The sequence below is a fragment of the Sarcophilus harrisii genome, chromosome 2 (genome assembly GCF_902635505.1).
Source record: "Sarcophilus harrisii chromosome 2, mSarHar1.11, whole genome shotgun sequence".
Classification (NCBI taxonomy): Eukaryota; Metazoa; Chordata; class Mammalia; order Dasyuromorphia; family Dasyuridae; genus Sarcophilus; species Sarcophilus harrisii.
This window is the reverse complement of record NC_045427.1, coordinates 35,336,006-35,357,369: the sequence shown is the minus strand read 5'-3', so window position 1 is coordinate 35,357,369 and position 21,364 is coordinate 35,336,006. Positions and strand designations below refer to the sequence as shown.

General features: G+C 41.5%; 1 protein-coding gene across 2 annotated transcripts; it reads left to right on the top strand.

The window, feature by feature from the left end:
• Window positions 1–376: 376 nt before the first annotated feature.
• IL1F10 (interleukin 1 family member 10) lies at window positions 377–10,352 on the top strand. Of its 2 annotated transcripts, none has more exons than XM_031949891.1 (5): window positions 377–495; window positions 4,921–4,987; window positions 6,968–7,053; window positions 8,654–8,781; window positions 9,221–10,352. In XM_031949891.1, the coding sequence occupies exons 2-5, from the start codon at window positions 4,956–4,958 to the stop codon at window positions 9,431–9,433; spliced, it is 459 nt and encodes a 152-aa protein (XP_031805751.1). In that variant the 5' UTR covers window positions 377–495; window positions 4,921–4,955; the 3' UTR covers window positions 9,434–10,352. The 2 variants fall into 2 exon arrangements, with proteins under 2 accessions (XP_031805751.1, XP_012395929.1); XM_012540475.2 differs by having other exon boundaries at window positions 432–495; window positions 4,924–4,987.
• Window positions 10,353–21,364: the final 11,012 nt, after the last annotated feature.

Here is a 21,364-nt window from a genome sequence, read left to right as displayed (position 1 = left end):
TGACTCCTCTGTCCCAGTCTTCACAGTTACTAGGGGTGATAGGAGAGAGGAGAAGGGAAAGGGGTGGGGATAGAGACAGCCTTAGAGTTTTCCTGACTGGCCAATGATAACCAAGCCCAAGACAAGGTAAGAGAGGTCATAGCAGTGAGACTGCCTTGGTCATGCACCCGCCAATATTTGTTTATTTGGTTACTGAGACTGCCAATGACAACAACCGTGATGGCAGTGGCAGCAATAAGGACCTACATGGTGGGGATCCCAACACTCATGGCAAACATTCATTAGTGCTCCCAGGCCACTTATTATCCCCAGTGACCCAAAAGGGCTGTGAAACCCTTGGGCTTCTTCTTTTGTTACCTTTCCTAAGCCAATTATAGGGGGAGTGATTGGTTTGACTCACATTGACCAGCACCTATAAATACAGGGCAGACGCTGGGACAGACAGATTGAGTTGCCAAGCTCCAGGATTTAAGAGCTCTACATCAAGATCTACAGGTCAGTGATGGTTATGAAGGGGTATGTGTTTGTGTGTGTGTGTGTGTGTGTGTGTGCGCGTGCATGTGTGCACATGCATGTGTGTGTAAAGGGGTAATGGTAACCTTTTAATTTACCTCTTTCCATCTGTTTCTATTTCTGTCTCTTTCCTCTTATTTTTCCTCTTTCTACTATTCTCTCCTTTTTTTCTATCTCCTCCTTTTCTTTCCTTTCTCTATTTTCTCTCTTCCTTTCCTTCCCTCCTCTTTCTCTTCCCTCCCTCTCTTCTTCCCTTCTCTCTTTCTCTCATCCTCTTATCTGCCTTTTTCTATCTTCCTCCCTCTCTCTTTACTTCCCTTCATCTCTCCCCCCCCCCATTTTCTTCACTCTCTTTCTATGTGTCTCTCTATTCTTTCCCTTTTCCCCACAGTCATGTCTCCAGGTAATTTTTTAGGTCTCTATGCACTCGAACTAAAGAAATGATCAAGTAAGAGAAAGATTTAGGAGTTCTTGAAGAAAGTGAGAGAACAGATCATAAATCAATACAAAACAAGGTCAATATTTATGACCTTGTGGGATGCCAACAGAATATACCTCTGACAGGTCCAATCAAGGCAGAACAGTTTTGAGTAATGAGCAGTGTAAGGATTGTGTGACTTGTCTAAAAGTTATCCTAGCAAAGTTGGAGGTGGCTCATCTCCGGTCTGGCTACAGAGTAAGGGATTTTTTGACCCAAACTCAGAAGGTCTCCAAGACCTTCTACTAAATTGCAGAGGGGTCAGGGAATACCCACAATCACAAAATTATGGATCTGTGAAATATTTGCCAGATAGAAAGATAAATGCCATCATTATAAAGGGTATTGTTTAGCTGCCATTGAAATAGAGGAGAAAGTATGCGTCTGAGGGGTGCTCTAAAGGACGAACTGACAGGGTTTGGTGGAAGCTTAGATTGTGGATACAACGCCAAAGAGAGAGTCAAAGCTGATGCCTAAGGTTTGAGCTATGTTGACTGGGGGAGAACAATATGATTATTGACAGAAGCAGTGTCATGATTTAGTGAAATGAGTACTCTTGGTGAGACTGAAGAAACCAAGTTTCAATGCTGCTTCTGACAGTTACAATCTGTGAGACTGAGAAATTCACTCAGGCTTCCAGGGATTTGCTTTCCTTGTCTGTATAAAGAAATAGCCTAGAATCAGGTCCTTTCTAGCTTTTGATTCATGCTCTTTAGGTGCTGCCATGGAAATTGCTGGGTCTTAAGTCAAGAAGATCTGAGTTCACATCCAAATTATTAGCTATGTGACAAGTCACTCAGACTCTTCCTCAGCTTCCTCAGCTATAAAATAGCATCATAATAACATCTACTTTATTGCCAAGATCAAATGAGATAATACATTTAAGCTGCTTGGTAAAGTTCTTGGTACATAATAGACAATTAATAGATGTTTATTTCCTTCCTTTCTTTAAAAATGGGTAAGTTTAGACAAACTTTTAGTTTAGTTTAGTTTTAGGGGAAAATTAATGGGCTTGGTTTCTGGACATGTTGAGTTGTAGGTATCAGCAAGAGACCCAAAAGAAAAAAAGTTAACTGAAAAAAGGTTTCAGTGGAAATGATACATAATGACGAATGAAAGACAGAATAAGTGTTCATGATTTAAAAAATACTAAACAAACTTTTATATGGTAATTTTACAGCTCACAAAGCACTTTCGTAGACATTCTCTCATTTGATCCCAACAATAGCCCTGTGAGATAAGTAGCTAGTAGCCAGTAAGCTATGATGATACCCATTATATAATGAAGATAAGGAAATTGATATTCAATGATCTGCCCAAAATCATATGACTAATAAGAGTAGACTTAGGCTGAAACCATGCTTTGATTCTCAAGACTTTGTGTAATCTGGATAAAGGTATGAGATCTCCTCCTATAGGAAAGTCAGTCATGGGGTGTGACTTCCTGTCCCTCCTAAAATATTCCTCCATAGCATGTTATACACACACACACACATATACACACTGAACCTTTTCTTTTTCTTCATGCTCATGGGGAATCAGATACACTTTCTAATCAAGGCTTTATTTCTTATATTTTTGCTTTGCAGGGAAATTTGGAGGGTTGGGATTTTCTTCCTTTTCTGACTGACTGATCCTCCTCTTTCTGGTTACACTCATTCTTTTGAGCTGGATCTCTTACCCCCAGCACCAACGCTGATTCAATAGTTTTTGTGAACACCCAAAAGATTCACCTAAATTCCTTCTCTTCTATGTCCTGCATAGGTCCACCTGAATCCTGATCACTTCAGAGAAAATTCTAAGGGTAGGATAGAGTTTCAAGTTACACAGACTGAGGAAAAAAACAGAACAGGAAGAGAATAATGTGTCTGGGGGTTAACAGCAGGATGACTTTGCAGCAAGGAAAGCAGAGGCTGATGGGGAAGGGTTAGCCTTATAACATAGCATGATAACTCTGAGGCTGGAAGGGATCCCAGAGGCCTTCTAGTCAATGTTCTCTTTTTACAAAGGAGGAAACCGTGGCCTTGTGAATTGAAGTGACTTGCCCAAGATCATACAGTTAGCCAAAATCTCACCACTGGACTTTGATGATTCTAGAGGAGAGAGTGAAGTCGATGACTTTGGGCAGATCTCACTTCAATTCAATTCATATTGGAATCAAGATTTTACTGAGCTTGTGATGTCCCTGGTCCTCTATGAGAACAAAGGACAAATAACATCAACAGTAAACATCCAAGACAGGACTCAAGCTTAGGAACTCTTACTCTGGAGACTGTACTTTATCCACAACATCATTCTGTCCTCTTTGAACTCCTAAGATTTTAGAGCTGAAAGGGAGCTCTAGTCACCTAATTTTCTTTTAAAAAGAGGAAACTGAGACTTGGGGAATTGATGTTAGCTGACCCAAGTTTATTTAGAGTACTCAGCAGGTCTAGGGCTCAGTCCTCCCAATTTCGACTCATATGCTCCAAAACACACTGACTCCCCCAATTTAAAATTTGCACCAATCTGGGCCAATTACCGCACGGATTCTCACATCCCAAATCCATAGTACTCTTTCTAATGGAAACTGCATGGATTTTTTTTCTTTAAAAACTTTGGCAGAATCAGTAGCCACCTCCAGGCATGATGTTCCAAGTTCACATTTTGTAATTTACTAATTCCAGCTGGGTGGGACTGGGTGCTAGACCCCCTTACCCAAATTGATTACTCAAAGGCATCTCCAGATACAAAAAGAAAGCATTTATTCAGTCCTTGCAAGGAGAAATCCAAGCACATCAACTGGACAGTCCAGCATGGAGTGTGTAGCACATGATGGGAAGAAAGAAAAAAAAGCAAAAAAAAGATGGGTTCATCCCCCCTCCCTGTTGATTTTTAAATTCATTGGATGCATTGAAAAGGAAGTAACCATTGGGATCAATGGTCAGCAATGTCTACTTCCTGTGGGTCATGTTAACTTCCTGAAGCTTAGACCTAGCGTCTGACCTTTTCTGCCCTACAGCCCTCTGAGAAAATGGCTTCCTGAAACTTAGGCCTAAGGTCCTACAGCCTCTGAAGAATCTTCCTAGCTAAAGCCCAGTATTTCAATCTATAAAGAGCAGGACTCATTGCCCTATTTCTGTACTTTTTCCTCTCCCCACAAGCAGGAGCTAAGGCTGGGCTACCTTCTTCTATAGGATGCATAAAGCCAGGACCTGATCCTAGAGAAAAATCTCCAGATAGAGAGAACTATATTCAACTATATTCTCCAGGAATTTGGATTTTTAGAGCTAATCAGGGGTGTGGGAGAGAGAGCATCATGTCCAATGCTCCCATATTCCAGGTGAAGAAACTGAGCCTGAGAACTAGAGTCTTTGCCCAAGTTCACAAAACTAGTACGTGACAAAGCAGGAGTTCATAGTAAGAGTTGACATTTTGCTAATCATGCCTTATAGTTTACAAATTACTTTGCTCCTAATTCTGTGGCATAGGAACTCAGGTATTATATTCCCATTTTACAGATGAGGAAATTGAATCTTAGCAAGATTTCCAGCCTTGCCTGTGGTCAGGTAATAGATTCCTGTTTCAGCTGGTTTTCAAAATAAGATTTTTGGACTTGAATCCAGAACACTTTCCACTAAACTGCACTGTGTCTTTTCTAAGTGACGCTGTAACTGGGGAGTCATATGGATTTAGCTTGGGGAGATCAGTTGGAGTCAGATCGTATAGGCTTTAAGTGTCAGCGTTTGTATTTCTTCCTTAAAGGCAATTCATTTTCCAATTTCCAGGAAATTGTGTACCAAGAGTATATGTTTATTAATCCCTCACTACTGCCCCTTGATCTCAATGTAAAGGGGACTCAGAAATCGGAATATGGAAAATGTCAGGTCTCCAGACTTTCCGGTGTCTTCCCTTCCTAAACAGAGCTTTCTCTCCCTTTGCTTTCTCAGCAGGGCTCAGGTGTGCTCGGCCTTAGATTGCAGAGATGTGTTCCCTCCCCATGGCCCGGTACTTTGTGTAAGTGGTTCCAGTTTGCTGGCTCCTGGGAGCCCTCCTGGTGATCCCTCAGTTTTCATTAACCTGGTGAAGAGGATGAAGGGGTGACAAGAGAGCTGTCTTGATATATTTTAAGGCTGTCATATAGAAAGGATTAAACTCATTCCATCTGATACAAAAGGACAGAATCCAGAGCAGAATACTTCAAAAGGAAAAATCAGGCTTCAATGTCAAGAAAAATTTCCTAATTAGAGCTGCCCCAAGGGGAATGACTACTTCCAGGGGCAGTGGATTTCCCCTTCCTGGAGGGCTTCAGGTTTGGGCTGGTTGATCACAGACGAGGTTCCTTTCATGTATGTGTTGGATTAGAGGGCCCCTGAAGAGCCCATTTAACTCTCAGATTCTGTAATTCTGGAATAAGAAATGGGGTAAAAAGTATAGCTTGGAGCTGACTCATAGGGGAACAAAAGATATGCACAAATCAGCTGAATAATGACTGAACTTGAGTGTTTATGAGTCATACAATAAGACTTCTATCCATACTAAAGGGAAACATGTCAAGTCCTAGTATAGAATCCAAAATAGATGAAACTGAGTTTAGGCCTTCAGGTGTGAGCCAGAGGAAGCTGGTGGGGAAATGGCTGGAGCTTTCGCCCTGTCAGAAGAATCCCCAGATCCTTAAGGGTATGTATGATTCATGCCAAGTGAAACCATCCCAGTGGCCCAGGGTAATCACGGCCTAACTTTGAAGTCTCTCACACCCCTATTTCCTTTCCTCCTGTCCTCCAAAGCCCCGTATTTATCATCTAAGCCTATCATTATAACACAATGCTGGTCTTGAATGATGATGAAGGAACCTTAGCCAACTGTAGTGATCTCTTTTCAGCCACAGGAAAACACACATGGCCAAGCAAAGTTGTGACAGCTGTGATCTTGTCCCAAATGAAAATGCCTCATTTCCATTAATAGAAAACTCAGAAACAGCCTAGAAAAAAAGCTGAGACAGACAGAGCTGGGGAGGGTCAAACCAGTCCAAATTCTCACCACCTCTGCAGTGAGAGGGGATTTCTAGCCTGGGACTTTTCTAGATCTGTTCATAAATTGTTGAAGAGAGGAAGGATTAGGGCAGAAAGTTTACTCCCTATAATCATGAATTTATACATTAAGAGAAGCAGGCTTGGAGAAAAAAGGAAGTGATAATCCTGTTGTATCCTTAATTTAATAATCCATTATTGTGTTTTCTTCTGGGTACTATATTGTAGAATGAAACCGGAAAGGGTAAAGATCTCCCTCAAGAGGATAATTCATATAGTAAAAAGGAAGCTAGGTGGTACAGTGGATAGAAGGTTGGAATTGGATTCAGGAATATCCGAGTTCAAATCCACCCTTAATAACTATGTAACCCCCAGCAAGTTACTTAATCTGTTTGCCTCAGTTTCTAGATCTGCAAAAGTATAATGATAATAACAGCAATTATCTCCCAAGGTTGCTGAGAAAATTGTTATTTATAAAGTGTTTTGCAATGCTTAAGGCTATGTATAAATTCCAGGTGTTATCATTAATAAAAGCATTGAGTTCTTGATGTGGGAAGATCTAGTGAAGGAACTTAGAATATTTAATCTGAAGAAGTGAAACAAATTTGAACCTGCTAAAAGGTACCGTTAGCAAAAGCTGCCTAACAATTGTTTTGTCCAGTTTTTCTTGCCAAAAATACTGGTGTAGTTTGCCATTTTCTTCTCTGGCTCATTTTACACCTGAGAAAACTGAGGCAATGTTAAGTGACTTGCATAGTCACACAGCTAGTAAGTGAGGACAGATTTGACCTCAAGATTTCCTGATACTCCATCCATTGTACCACCCACCTATCCTAACAATTAGAGATATTCAAAATTAGTGTATGGGAAAAAAAGAGGCTTACAGGCTTTAGGGTAGTGTAGCATGTAATTGTGTATGTGTGGGAAGGTGTGTGGGAAGGTTGACACTAACCTGAAGCCCTTTCAGAATCAAGGATGCTGAACAGAAGCCTTTATGCTTGAAGAATGACCAATTTCTAGTGGGAGATGCAAGCTCAGAACTCTGTGGTGCAGGTGAGCATCTCCTAAGTATTCTAGGTCATCCACCTGGATCCCCCTTCTTCTCCCTACTCAACTCGGGCCAGAGTTGGGCCCCATTGGCCAACATGGTCTTTTACAGGTACAAGAGCAGCTGTGAAGGACCATAAGAATGTGGATGAAAAATGCCATATTCTTTGTTTGGGGCACAAATCTACTAGAGATTATTTTGTTAATTAAATATTAATTATTTAATTATCAAATTCTTCTAACTTCAGAGGGACAGAGAGACATAGACCCAAAGAAAGACAGACATTGACAGGCAGGCAAAAAAACAGACAGAGGCCGAGAAAGACAAACATTTACAAAAAGACAAATAGACAGGGGACAGACAGGCAGACGGAGAAACATTCAGACAGAAGCAGAGAAAGACCAAGATAGATATCAACAGAGACAAAAGGAGGGGAAAAGAGTGAGAGTGACAGAGGGAGAAAGAGAGCAAAAGGAGGAAGACATTGCGAAAGGACAGAGTTTCCCAATTCCTTTGAGATTCTCAATGACACAAGCAGTTTGGGATTCATTTGAAAGTATCTCCAAACAATAACATGACCCCTCGATAAATAAAACAATCACAGAGCTCAGATGAAAATTCAAGTGTGTATTTTTGATTCATCCCATACTTAAAATGCCAAGGAATTCTCTAGAATCATTTCCCCAAAACATTCAGTCCAGTGAAGTTTGAGTGCAGATAATGCCCTTATTTAAAGTATTCTAGCTTTAAATCTGGGGACTCCCCTAATCTGGAGCAGTTGATGATGCAATGGACCATCAGGAAGAGTCATCTCTCTAAATTCAAATCTAACCTCTGACATTTACTAGGTCTATGACCCTGGGCAAATCACTTAATCAGTTTGCCTCAATTTCCTTATTTGTAAAATGAGCTGGAGAAGGAAATGTCAAGCCACTCCAGTATCTCTGCCAAGAAAATCCCAAATGGGATTATGAAGAGATGGACATGACCGAAATGACTGAATAGCACCACTCTGCTAATCCATTTTACTTCCTAAGCTTACATTACCTTCATAAACACTGATCCAATTTTTCTTTTAGAAATCAAGTAAGGCCTTTGATTGAGAAAGAAGTAAAAAGGTTTCCCAAAAGAACCATGCTTTGGAATTGATCTCTAAAGATATTTTGATGAGGACTTCTCTTTCTGGTTAGAAAAATGATTTCACACTAAAATATTTTTCTAATACTCTTTTATAAGATGTAGCCTGAAGAGGCAATGGTATATGGGGAGCTCAGAAGACTTCCACAACTCGCTTCGCAGGATACTAGCTAATAATCCCAGCAGGGCCCAGCTGACTTAGCTAGTTGGGCTGGACAAGGACTTTTATGTCCCAGCACAGAACACAATGCTAGGCAAATAAGACCTCAACCTGTCTACATTTAGTAGTCCAGGAAGGCAAAGGGTTAACTCTAAGGTTCAGGTTCCCCACCCAAACTTAGGAGGCAGATCTTGGGAAATGGCAGTGTCTTGGGAAAGGTCCACATCTATCTAGAGTCTTGCTTTTTTCTTGATGATCATTTTAGGGTCTCTTCAATCTCCAAGCTTATTTTTTTTCCTTTTTCCTAGAGAGGGTCTGTGTGCTTCCCAACAGATTTCTTGATCGAAACAAGTTCCCCATCATTATGGGAATTCAGAATGGAACTCGATGTTTAGCATGTGTGGAATCAGGAGAGGGGCCCCTGCTACAACTGGAGGTAAGAATATCCTAGACCCTTTCCATGAATCATCTAGCACCAATATGGAATTCCTGCCTGTCAGTCTCATGTTCTTTTTTTCCCTCATGTTCTTTTATGTTATAAAGCCTCCTTTGGTATATGGAAAAAAGGGGAAGGTGACAAGTTTTAGAGTAGAGGTTCAGTATCCCACTTTCTATCCTTCCCATCTCCTGCGCTCCAGTGGGGAGAAAAATGTTAACATGTTCATTCTGTCCTGCCTCTCTCCATCCACAAAAGAGCAACTAACACCTTCCTCCTTTTAAAAAAAAATAGCCCTTCCTCTTCCCCAAAGAGTCCCCTCTTCATTTCTTTCTCTGACCTCCAATTTTTTTACTCCCCAGTCCAAAGATAGTTGAAGCTAATACTCTCAACTCTACTCCCATAATCTCCCTGTGATCGTTTCCCTTGTTCTCCATAGGATGTGAACATCGAGGATCTATATAAAGGTGGAGAGGAAACAACCCGTTTCACATTCTTCAGGAGCAGCTCAGGCCCTACCTTCAGGCTAGAGGCAGCCGCCTGGCCGGGTTGGTTCCTTGGGGCTCCAACAGAACCCCAAGAACCAGTCAGACTCATCAAAGAGGATGAGCCTTCTCCCAGAACAGAGTTCTATTTTGAACAGAGTCGATAGGAGTGGGAAAGCTAAATGGCTTGGGAGCCCCAGCCCCAGCACCTGGCTTCCAGATTCTGTTCCATTTCCAGGCAAAGTTCCTTGCTGGGCCATATTGTCTGACCTTTTGTATAAGGGGGAAGAATCAGTCACCTTTGGGGGTTGTGAGAGGTGGTGACAACATTGCTTATATCAAACGAGCGTTCCCTGGACAGATGAACCCAACGTCTCCTTCCATCCATTTGGTCTCATTTTTCTCAGCATAAATGTCCCCTGAGATTCAGAGACTTCCAGATAAAAGAAGGCCTTCCAGTTCTGGGAGAACAACCTTGGACCCTGGAGCTATGCTCTGTTCATCCACAATCTCATATTCTGTCCATATCAAATTCTTTTGCCAATCAATCAATCTATTAATGACCAAGTCCTTTTTGAGTGTGTGCTGGTCTGTGGGGGGAGATTTCTGCTCTGCATGGGTCGGATTTATACTGATGGCAAAATGTTTAATCGGGTTCAAGACCTCCATGGACTTCAGAAGGGAATCTGCTGGGAGAAACTGGAAACAGAGAAATATGATTCACGAGAGATGGGGGACAAGAGAGACATATTCAAGTCATCAGCCCAGAAGTGATAGTTGAACCCAGGGCAATAGAGAGTAGTAAAGAGCCAAAAATAGTCTCAGGGAAGATGCATGAGGCAAAAAGGACGGAACCGAAGGAGCCTTTGGGGAAGGAGAAGGGAACCAGCCAGTCATCCCAAATCAGCTTGTCCATCTTTCCCAAGGCCAAATAGTATTCTGCTCCTCCATTATTTAAGAAGGTGGGACAGGTCAAGGAAAAAGGGCTCAGTCCAGGCCATGAAGCCAATCATTATAGAGCTTGATCTTTGTTTGTATGTTCCTTTTCATCATTGTTGTTTGGGGTCTACATTGGGACTTCATAAATATAAACAACTCAGGACATGTAAACTCCTATGACTGTTGCCAATTACCAACTCAATGGGAAGAGAAGCCAGGTGACCTTCACTCAGCAATTATGTCTCAATTAATAGACTACGTTCCTTGAGGATAAATATTGTTTTATTTTAGTTTCCCCAGCACTTAGCACAATGTACAGAACAGGCATTTAATAAATGCTTGCTGGTTAATTGATCAGAGGCAGCTCTCGAACCCAGCTCTTCTGACTGAACACTATACCACCCTACCTCTCCAGATCAAGAATTAACATAATGAAAAATTGAAGTAAGGTGACTTGGGATCCAATCCTGATTCTGACCAACTTCCTGCATGATCTTGGACAAAATTTTTCCTTGTGTGGGGAGAACAGGACCAACTAGCAAAGAATTCCCAAGTTACACCTAAGTGATTGTGAAAGTATGTGGCTAGATGAGCCATTGTGGAAGAATTTAGATAGTCATTAGGATACGGTTAGAAGGGCTCCGGGATGGAGTAGGAAGCACAGGCATTGGAGTGAATCAGTCTACAAGCATTTATTGAGGACACAGGATGAGTCAGGCACTATGCTAAGCATGGCAGATACAAACACAGGTCAAAGCCGATCCCTGCCTTCAAGGAGCTCATGGTCTAATGAGGGTGGGGACAACACGGAAATACCTATGAATTACAGAAGAAAGGCAAGAAATAAGAGGATTTGGGAAAGGCTTCCTGCAGAAGAAGAGATTTTAGTGGGAATCTGAAGGAAGCAGAGATGAAGGGGGAGAGAGATTTGAATATGGGAGGCAGCTAGAGAAAATGTCCAGAATCAGGAGAAGGGATTTCTTATGGGAGGAACAGGAAGGAGACCAGTGTGACTGGCCACAGAATATGTGGAGAGTTAGAAAAGGTAGGAAGGGGCAGAATAGGAAGACATTAAAATCCAAAAAGAGGCTTTTATATTTGATTCTAAAGGGAATAGGGAGTCACTGGAATTTATTGAATAGAAGGGTGACGTAGTCAGGCAGGTCCTCAAGGAAGAGCAATATGAGAACTAAGTGGAGGATGGACCAATGCAGGGAAAGGCTGCTAACCAGCACATATGAGCTGATGCAGACTTGCACCAGGGCAGTGAGAGTGCCAAAGGAGAGAAGGGATCACATGGGAGAGATATTGGTTGCTGTCCTTTGTTCTCAAATGACATCATTGTCATTTGGTATAATGTGTCCAATGTGGCTGATCAGGCTGCCAGAACTCGCACTCCTCAGTATTATCGCCTGTCTCAACTTAAACCTTCCAGAATGTCTCTGTGGTTATCACTGTCCAATCATTTTCAACTCTTCATGACCCTACTTTAGGTTTTCTTGGAAAAATCCTGGAATGGTTTGTCAGTCTCTTCTCCAGCTCATTTTACAGATGAGGAAACTGAGGAAAACAGAGTTAAGTGACTCACCCAGAGTGTCTGAGGCCAGATTTGAACTCAGGAAAATGACTTTTCCTTACTCCAGGATTATTATTCCTTCTCTGTGCCACCTGGTTGTCCACAATTTCTTGCTGCTCACTGATTCCATCAAATTTGATCAGAGTTAAAAGCACAAGAAATAAAACACTCCTTTACACTTTAGGATTGTATTACATCATTATCTCTGTTACCACTTTACATTCCATTGGACTGGTGGAAGTCAATTTATCAAGGATCTCCTGATCAGTCATTTCCAAATACGTGTTAAATGGGAGGATTAGACTAGTGTCTCTTCCAACTCTAAATTTAGGCTACTAAGATCCCATTATTTCCTTCTTCCTTAAATTTCTGGAGCTCACTAAAATCTAGTTTTCTCCTGAAGATGCCATGTCTCTTGGTACCCATTCTAAGTTTGACTGCTCTTTCTCACATACACCCTGACCCACATAAGGCGAGGAGGAGTTATCATCCTTCTTGCTTTCCACTATCATTTTCAAATGTTTCCTTTGCTACCATCATCCTCTAAACACTTTTAAAGTCTACCTATTCAGTTTATCCATATCTTTGTAGCTATCATCTGTGGTAGAAGTTCTTTGCCTCAGCTAATACCAAATAGGTAGACAGAGGAAGAAAGAGAAGGAAAGAAAGAGAAAGAAAGGAAGGAAGGAAGGAAAAAAGAAACAGAGAGAGGGAGGGAGGGAGGAACAAAAAAGAAAGGAAGGAAGAAAGAAAAACAAACAAAGGAAGGAAGTTAGAAAGATAAATAGACAGATGGACAGACAGATATAGATAGACAGATAGACATTCATATAGAGAGACAAACAGATGTACAAGACAGACAAAAGGAGAGCTAGATAGGCAGACAGACAATTTAGATAGAGAGATAGAGATATAAAGGCAAGACAGTCATTTAGATAGAAAGATAGATGATAGACCTGTAGACAGATAAGACAAATAGAGATAGGCAGACAGACAGATAAATAGATAGTTGGGATAGGTGGATAGATAGAAACGATAGACAACAATTTCAGAATAATTAGTTTTCTTTGTACTCACGTATTTCATTATATATTTAAAAATGTGATCTAGCTTCCCTAGACTGTCACTGAGGGGTTCCATGACAGAGAATAGGCTAAGAAACACTGATACCCTGATTCACGGAAATTCAAAGGTAAAATCCCAAGTCTAGGAAAAAATAATTTGGTATTTAGCTCAGGATCTTCTCCTCCACCCCTTTTCTTTCAAATCTCAGCCTCCTTCAGCTGCTTCAAACGCCTTAGTTTCTGTAGTCTTTGAAGTTTCCTTCAATCATACACAGGTGTGGTAATGTCTACTCTCCCTCTCACTCAACTCTACCCACACCAACCTTGCCTACATTTTCTATGTGTACCAGCATTCTTTAAAGTTTTACTATAGCAAATAGACATGATGAGCATGGTCTGTGGGGACAGCAGTTTCCAGCTTGATGAGAACAGCAAAGTTGGATCAGAGCTGCAGGTCTCCAAATGTAGTCTACAAATGCTCAGGAGTCCCCAAGACATTCAGGGGACCTGTTAGGTCAGAACTATTTTCATAATGAGACTAATCTATTTCACATTCTAAAGTGGCAAATACTGATAAATATAATCCACAAAGGCAAAACTTTTTATTAATGCTTTTTATTTACAAAGCATATGCATGGGTAATTTTTCTAACATTGACCTTTTCAAAACCATCCGTTCCAAATTTCCCCCTCCTTTCCTCCCTCTCCCTTAGCTGGCAGGTAGTTCCATACATGTTAAATATGTTAAAATACATGTTAAATCCAATATCTGTATATATATTTATACAACTATCTTGCTGCACAAGAAAAATCAGATCAAGAAGGAAGAGAAAGAAAACAAAATACAAGCAAACAACAGAGAACGTGAGAATGCTGTGTTGTGTTCCACACTGTGTTCCCAGAGGTGTAGATGGCTCTCTTTATCACCGAACAAGTGGAATTGAAAACCAAAACTTTTATGGAGAAATCCTCAATAATCTTTCAGACTTGAGAGTGGTCATGAGACAAAAAAGTTCAGAACTACTGTATTAGAGAATAGTTGAAAAGTCACTATAGGTTCAGTTTATGGAGAGATGGAAAGAAAGGGGAGAGACTTGAATGTCAACTTGAATCATTGGAGGATGACAATCATATACTAAGATAGACAGGAAGACCTCAAATGAAATTCAACTTTGGATCTTTTGAACTGAGAAGAGAGAAAGGAAAAAAGAAAGGATGGAAGGAAGGAAGGGAGGAAGGGAGGGAGGGAGAGAGAAAGAAAGGGAAACATGTACTTTTATATTTTTCTAAATGTAAGAACACTGGATCTCACTTCTGGAAAATGTCTAGAGACCTAGCACCCTGGGAATTTGAGTGATCTGCTTTGTAGATACACAACTTCAGCTCTAAAGAATAAGATAATGTACAGCCAGGATTAGATTCTTGGGTCCTTTCCCTCTCTGACATTCTCAGACTCCGGGATTCTAAAGTTGAAGCTGTTCATTTCTCTCCTGTTCTTTCCCTTCCTTGTCTTTTATCTGAGGAATTATAATTCAGAAAACTGGACCCCCTTTTAGAGCCAGGGCCTGTATTACTGACTTTGGGCTGCAGGTGGGGATAGAGACCACCTTTAATGAGGTTTTGCCTTCTCCTTTGGAAAGTGTGTGTGTGTGTGTGTGTGTGTGTGTGTGTGTGTGTGTGTGTGTGTAGGGAGTTACTTCCATTGGGCACACACAGAATTGGCTTAGGGGACCCCAGGGACTCTTCCTTCCCACCAGCTGCCTTTCCAAGATCCTTCTTCCATAGCCAATTATTGCTCAAACTACTAGATGCCTCCAAATCATATCAGAACCAATAAATTGACCAGACTTCATTAAGAACCTTATTCTCACACATACTCATCTTCACCTATATCCCATCTGTCTGTGGGGTGCTGGAATGTGAGGGATTGGATCATTGTGAAAGAGCAAAGCTATCTAATGGAAGGTGCACTGTAACTTGAGTCAGAGGAATTGTCTCCATTTCCTGACTCTGATACTTTCTACCTGTGACAAATCTGTTTCCTCATCTGTAAAATGAAGGTGCTGGACCAGGGGACCTCTGAGGACTTTCAGTTCTGGGTGTGTGAACCTACGAGGCTCATAAGCCTAGAGACACTTCATCAGGCTCATTGTTCCCAGCATCCTCTGCCTTCATATAAGGTGATACCTAAATTATTCCAGACAGAAAGCATGAACCTCTTCTCCCATATTCTCACAGAGAAATGATGCTTCTGGGGAAGGAGACCTAGCAGAAGCCAAGGATCTCTTCATATTCTTCAGTTCATGCTCATCCTAAGCTCCCAGGGATGCTCAGCCCAAATTTCCCAGAACACACTCACGCTGTGCTCTCTGGTCATACATACTCCATCATTCCTAGATCACTTAACCCATGCTCCTGGATGTAGAATTGTCCCATTTTCTTCAGGTCATAGTCACTATGTTTCCCCTTGTATGCTTAGACATGCTGACTCTGTCTCCCTTGGGTTATTTGTGCCCTTTATCACACCGATGGCAGCGAGGTGGCTCAGCGGATAGAGCAATAACCACCTGGAGTCAAGAAGACTTGAGTTCAAATGTTGACTCACTGTGTGATTCTAGGCTAGTCTGTTTGACTCATTCCCCTGGAGAAGGAAATAGTGAACAACTCTGGTATCTTTGCCAAGAAAACCTCACACAAGGTCACGAAGAGTTGGACCTGAATGAACAACATCCCACCATGTTCTCTCATGGAAGAGTTCTTGGAACTCTTCTTGGAAGAGTTTCACATACTCCTCTCTGGAACTCTCTTAGCCTGTCTTTGGAAATAGGACTGTCAGTGAAGTATCAGTAGGAGCATCTAATAAACCTGGAGTTGTCATCATTGAAATTCAAAATCTTCCCCTTCTATAAAAATGTGGGTGCACGCGCGCGCTTACACACACACACACACACAAACACACACACACACATTTGTGAGCCAAAATAACAGCCAAGATGGTGCAGTGGAATGGGATGAGGGGAAAATACCATAATTAAAGGTTCATAAATATATATAGAGAAGGAGACCATCCCATCCAATCCCTTCATTTTATAAAACAGGAAACTGAGACCCAGAGAAATCAAGTGACTTGTCCGATGTCACAAAGTACCTCAATAGCAGAGTTAGAATTGTTCCATGAATGCCAGATCTAGAGTTCCCCTACTCTACCATGTTGCTCCTGGACTTAATTAGAATCACTGAGTAGGCCATGGATGCCAGAACTACAGCTCTTTCTACTCCACTGTTTTGCTTCTGGAATTAATTGGGATCATTTAGTGGGCACACCATGTGTGCCAGGTCTACAGCTCTCTCTACTCTACCATGTTGCATCTGAATTTAATTGGGATCATTTAGTGGTCCATGGGCACCAGATTTCGAGCTCTCTCTACTATACCATGTTGCTTTTGGATTTAATTGGGATCAATGAGGAAGCAGCCATGGAAAAATGAAAAGAGCGCAGAAGATGTGGCTTCAAATCCATGCTCGGTGCTGCACTTTCTGTGGGATCTTGGACAAGTCCTTCACTCTCTGAGCCTCTCTTTTTTCATCTCTTCAAGGTTCCTTTTACCTCTAACCCTTTGACCTTAATCCTGCTGTAATGGAGACCATGAGCACCTCTCTTGGAGTCAGGATCCCTAACCATCCAATTCACTGGCTCCAGCAGGGGCAAAGCTCAGGGCAGACTGTGCCAACTCCCTCTGGGCCTTAAGTCAAGATTTGACATGAAAGAACACTCATCCAAGGGACTTGGGTGGATCCTTCTGTGATTCAATTCTGTTCAATTTAGTTCATACCAACAAGCATGAATTAGGTGCTTACTATGTGCCAGGCACTGTACTAGGCACAGAGGGTACAAAGACAAAACACAAGGTGGTTCCAGTCCTCAAAGAATTTCCATTTTTTATGGCAGATTCATAGATAAGTAAACACAGTATTTATATATTAAGGAATACATAACAATCTGAGGACCACTGACAAGTGGCAACTAGGTGGCACAAAGGATAGAATGCCAGGCTTGGAGTCAGGTAGACCTGAATTCAAATGCAACCTCAGATACTTCCTAGCTCTGTGACTCTGGAGAAATCACTTCACTCTGCCCCAGTTTCCCCATCTGTAAAATGAGCTGGAGAAGGAAATGATAAACAACTCTAATATCTTTGCCAAGAAAACCCCAAATAGGGTCATGGAGAGTTGGACATGACTAGAGAAAAAAGCACCCTAGTAGGAGGTCACTTTTGAACTGAGCCCTGAAAGAAGTTAAGGACTCCACAGAGTGCAGGTAAAGAGACTTGTACAGTCTCTTACTATAAATATCAGCTCCTATCTGGAGGCTTTCAGGTATGTTCTTCCCACTGTTGGCCACCAGTGATCAATGACCCTGTTCCATCTCGCCATTCAATATGAATTAGCTTGCACAAAGGGATGTTCACCCCAAAGCTAGAATAATACAAAAATGCAAACACCTCAGCTCAGCACTTCAGGGGGCACTCGCCTATGCTGCCTTGGTCTCAGAGGACGTAAGGCCATTTCTAGAGGGCATCGAAGTGTAGGATCTCTGAGACCTCGAAAAAGATACTTGACCCTCTGGTTTCCTCATCAGTAAAATGAATGAGAAGGTTGGAGCTGATACCTCGGAGATCCCTCCCAATGAAGGCAAATTGAGCTATCCCAAAAAGCCTAAAGCCAATACCAGGTAGCTTCCTCAAGATATCAAAGATGCACACTGGGAATGGATTGGATGGATACTAAACTGGTAGAAGGGAGGAATCTATCAGAGAGAAGGCACACCTGGATGGCTCGATGAATAGAGCACTAACCTTTGAATCAGAAAGTCCTGAACTCAGATCAGGGTCAGGTATGTGTGTGTGAGCGTGCCCATGCACCCACATTTTTATAGAAGGGGAAGACCTTGGCTGTGAGACCCTGGCTACATCACTTCAGCCTCTCAGTCACTCTCAGCCTCAGATTCCTCATATGTAAAATGGGATTAATGATAGCCCGTTCTTCCCAGGATTGTTGTGAGGATAAAATAAAGCACTTTTCAAATCTCAAGGGCTCTATTTTTGCTAGCTATTATCATTATTATTATACTATGATATGATATATTATTCTTATCCTAGCCATTCTACCAGGGAAAGTCTTCACATCCTTAGGGTAGACATCCTTCCAGCTCAATGATGGGTTTGAGGCTTTTCAGTTACTCTTAGCCCATCTGCTGAGACAGTTTTACATGTGGCTCTTGTATGTGCTTCAGCTTCTTGGAGCCACAGGTCAGAGTCAGGGGACGACAGATGGTGTGGAGCATTTAGAACTTGGTCAGACATTGAAGTTGCCAAAGTCATCCATTGCATCGCAGGGCACTGCCAGCCATCCTGACTTTTGTCTTGTCCCCGAATATCAATGACTCTGGAATGGAGAGTGAGGTTTGTACAATTCCCACATAAATCAAGGCATCTTACACGATATTCTTGGTCTTCTTCAAAAATGAAGGATGAATAAAAACCACGGTATTACTATACTTTTCAATTTATTATGGTTTAGTTGTTTTAATTCTTTGTGATTCCATTTGGGATTTTCTCGGCAAAGACCAAAGTGGTTTGCCATTTCTCCAGGTCTCTTTACAGATGAAGAAACTGAGTCAAACAGGGTTAAATGACTTGCCTAAGGACACACAGCTAGTAAGTGTCTGAGGCAGGATTTGAACTACCAAGTTGAATCTTCCTGACTTCAAGCCCAAAGTTCTATCCAGCTAGCCGCCCATGCTATGTGATACTTATATTATTACATGGCTCCAGAAAGTAGTCCAGCTGCCTGTGAGCAAATTGGGAAAGAATGAGGACACAATTATAGTAAACATGGAGGAATGCCTCTTGCTAGTTATTTATGGTAAACTATTGATCTCCCCAGTAGCTCAGGATCATTCTGACCCTGTCAGCTGGCCTCTGCTCTCCTCCCAACTTTGTTTCATCAGTCACTGCAATATTGACCTCTTCCCCCAATTACATGTCTCTCTTGTATTTGAGTTTTCCTGGAAGATAAATACTATTATGTTGTGATTGTAGATGTGCTTTGGATAAAGAATGACCTTGATAGTATTGAGGAAGAAACAGGGGGAAAGGAAGGAAGGGAAAAGATAAATTTTACCCTAGTTTTACTCTAGAACTGATGGAAGAGACATTAAAAAGTGTCTTAAAAGGAAGTTAAGAACGATCAACTCCAAATTAAATTCAGAATAGGAAGAGATGGTTCATGGAAGTTGACCTCAGATTAAGACTGATACAAACAGACTGCTAATTTAATATCTATCCCCTCTCTTCCCAGTGTGCATCTTGTTATCTTTTTTTTCTCTTGCAAGGCAATTGGGGTTAAGTGACTTGACCAGCTACTCACAGTTAGGTATCTGAGACTGGATTTGAACTCAGTCTTCCTCATTCCAGGGCCAGTACTCCAACCACTGCACCATCTAACTACCTTTCCATCTCCGTATCTTGAGGAAGCTTCATGCTACTCATTTGTCTCCACTAGAAGGAACCTCAAAAGCATCTGCTCCAACCTTCTCGTTCATTTTACAGATGAGGAAACTGAGATTCAGAGAGTTCAAGTTTCTTTTTCAAGGTCTCACTTTCTACCTTAAGGGAGTAAAGCTCAGAGGCAGGATTTGAATCTGGGAATCCAGGAATTCAGGAGTGAAGGCCATGTTTTGTTTTGTAACCAGCAATTCCAAGAAGAAAAACTTCCAGAAGGGGAGATGATCAGGAACTATGGTCTGTGCAGAGGGGTTGGGCCATACCTAGAGCTCATCCAGAAAAGAGATGTTTTCCTCAGTGACAAGGGGGTGAGAGAGAGAACGCCCCACTGACCCAGAGTCAAATCAGGGTTGAATCCAGGAGGGAAATCAGGCTTTTGTGTCAAGTTGCACAAGACTTGACTTTGGATCTAAGCTATGTACCTATTATCTGCTTACCTAAATGGAGCACCCTCTTTATTAGACTCTCTCGTGGTGACTGTGGATACTATTATTGTTTCTTTAAGAGGCAATCGAATCTTGAGAGACCTCTGGTTCTACAATCTTTATGAAAGAAGTCATTCAAGTGGAAGAGAATGAATATGATTTGTGCACCATGGCTGGGAGAAAGTGTGATTTCAATGGTTCCCTCTGCTAGAGAAATAGCAAGGAAAAAAAGAATAATAGCTCATATTCATATAATGTTTTAATGTTTGCAAAGCTTATTATACACACACATAATCTCATTTTCGAACTCCAAATAGCTCTGCCAGAAAGATTATTATCCCTACTTTAGACATGTCCAGGGTCACAAAGCAAGTAATACTACTATGTACCATTTATAGAACACTCTAAAATGTGCAAAGTATATCACAGATAATGAGGAGGAGGATAATAATAATAGTTAGCATTTTTATAGTATTTTGAGGTTTTCAAAGTGCTTTATCATAGTTCTCTCATTCGGCTCTCACAACAGCTCTGGGAGGTAGGCACTATTATTCTACCCATTTTATAGATGAGGAAACAAACTGAAAGGGGTTGTGATCTATCCAAGGTTATACCCAGAGGCATACAAGATGATCTCATTCGGGCCCATGTAGTTGATGGGGGGAACAACCTATCCTGTTTCTTGGAAGTAATGAAGTGAGAAGGTAGTGACTGGAAAGATTGGGCAAGCCCCTTCTTCATATGTCTTTGAATATATTTATGTAAAGCTTGTTTTCCTTAATGAGTAAATTAATCTGTACCAATAAGCAAAATTTACATGGTTCCTCAAAGTTTACAAAATGTACCACAGACATTGAGAGACAGTATAGGATGGTGGACAGATACAGGAAGACCTCAGAAATTTAATAGCTGATTCCTCAGACTTTAACTTCTACAGACCTCTGTCTTCTAGCTATAAACAGGGAAGTTTGGAGTCATTGTTTTTGTTTTTTTTTTGCTGAGGCAATTGGGGTTAAGTGACTTGCCCAGGGTCACACAGCCAGGAAGTGTTAAATGGCTGAAGCCAGATTTGAACTCAGGTCCTCCTGACTTCAGGGCTGGTGTTCTATCCACTGAGCTACCTAGCTGCCCCTGACTCATTGACTTCTAAGGCCCTTCCCAGATCAAATACTATGATCCTTTGATCTCATCTGAGATCTCATTTAAGACTAAACTAATCCCATGAAGGCAGTGCTACAAGTATTATTATACCCAGTTTCCAGATGAAGAAACTGAGGCTGAGAAAATTAAGTGATTCTTAATCACTTAATAAGGTCATAACAGGAAGAATTCACACCCATGTCTTCCTAAACACAAGTCCAATACTCTATGCCACATAATGGAGTAAACATAATCGTAAGCCAAAAGTTACTGGATAATTGATTTGTGACTCAGTACCTCCAACAAGTCTTCAGTGAGGATCCCTTTGTCCTCCCCCACAAAGAAGGCCCCATCTCTGAAAGTGAAGTTCTAGCAGCCTCCTGGGTCTA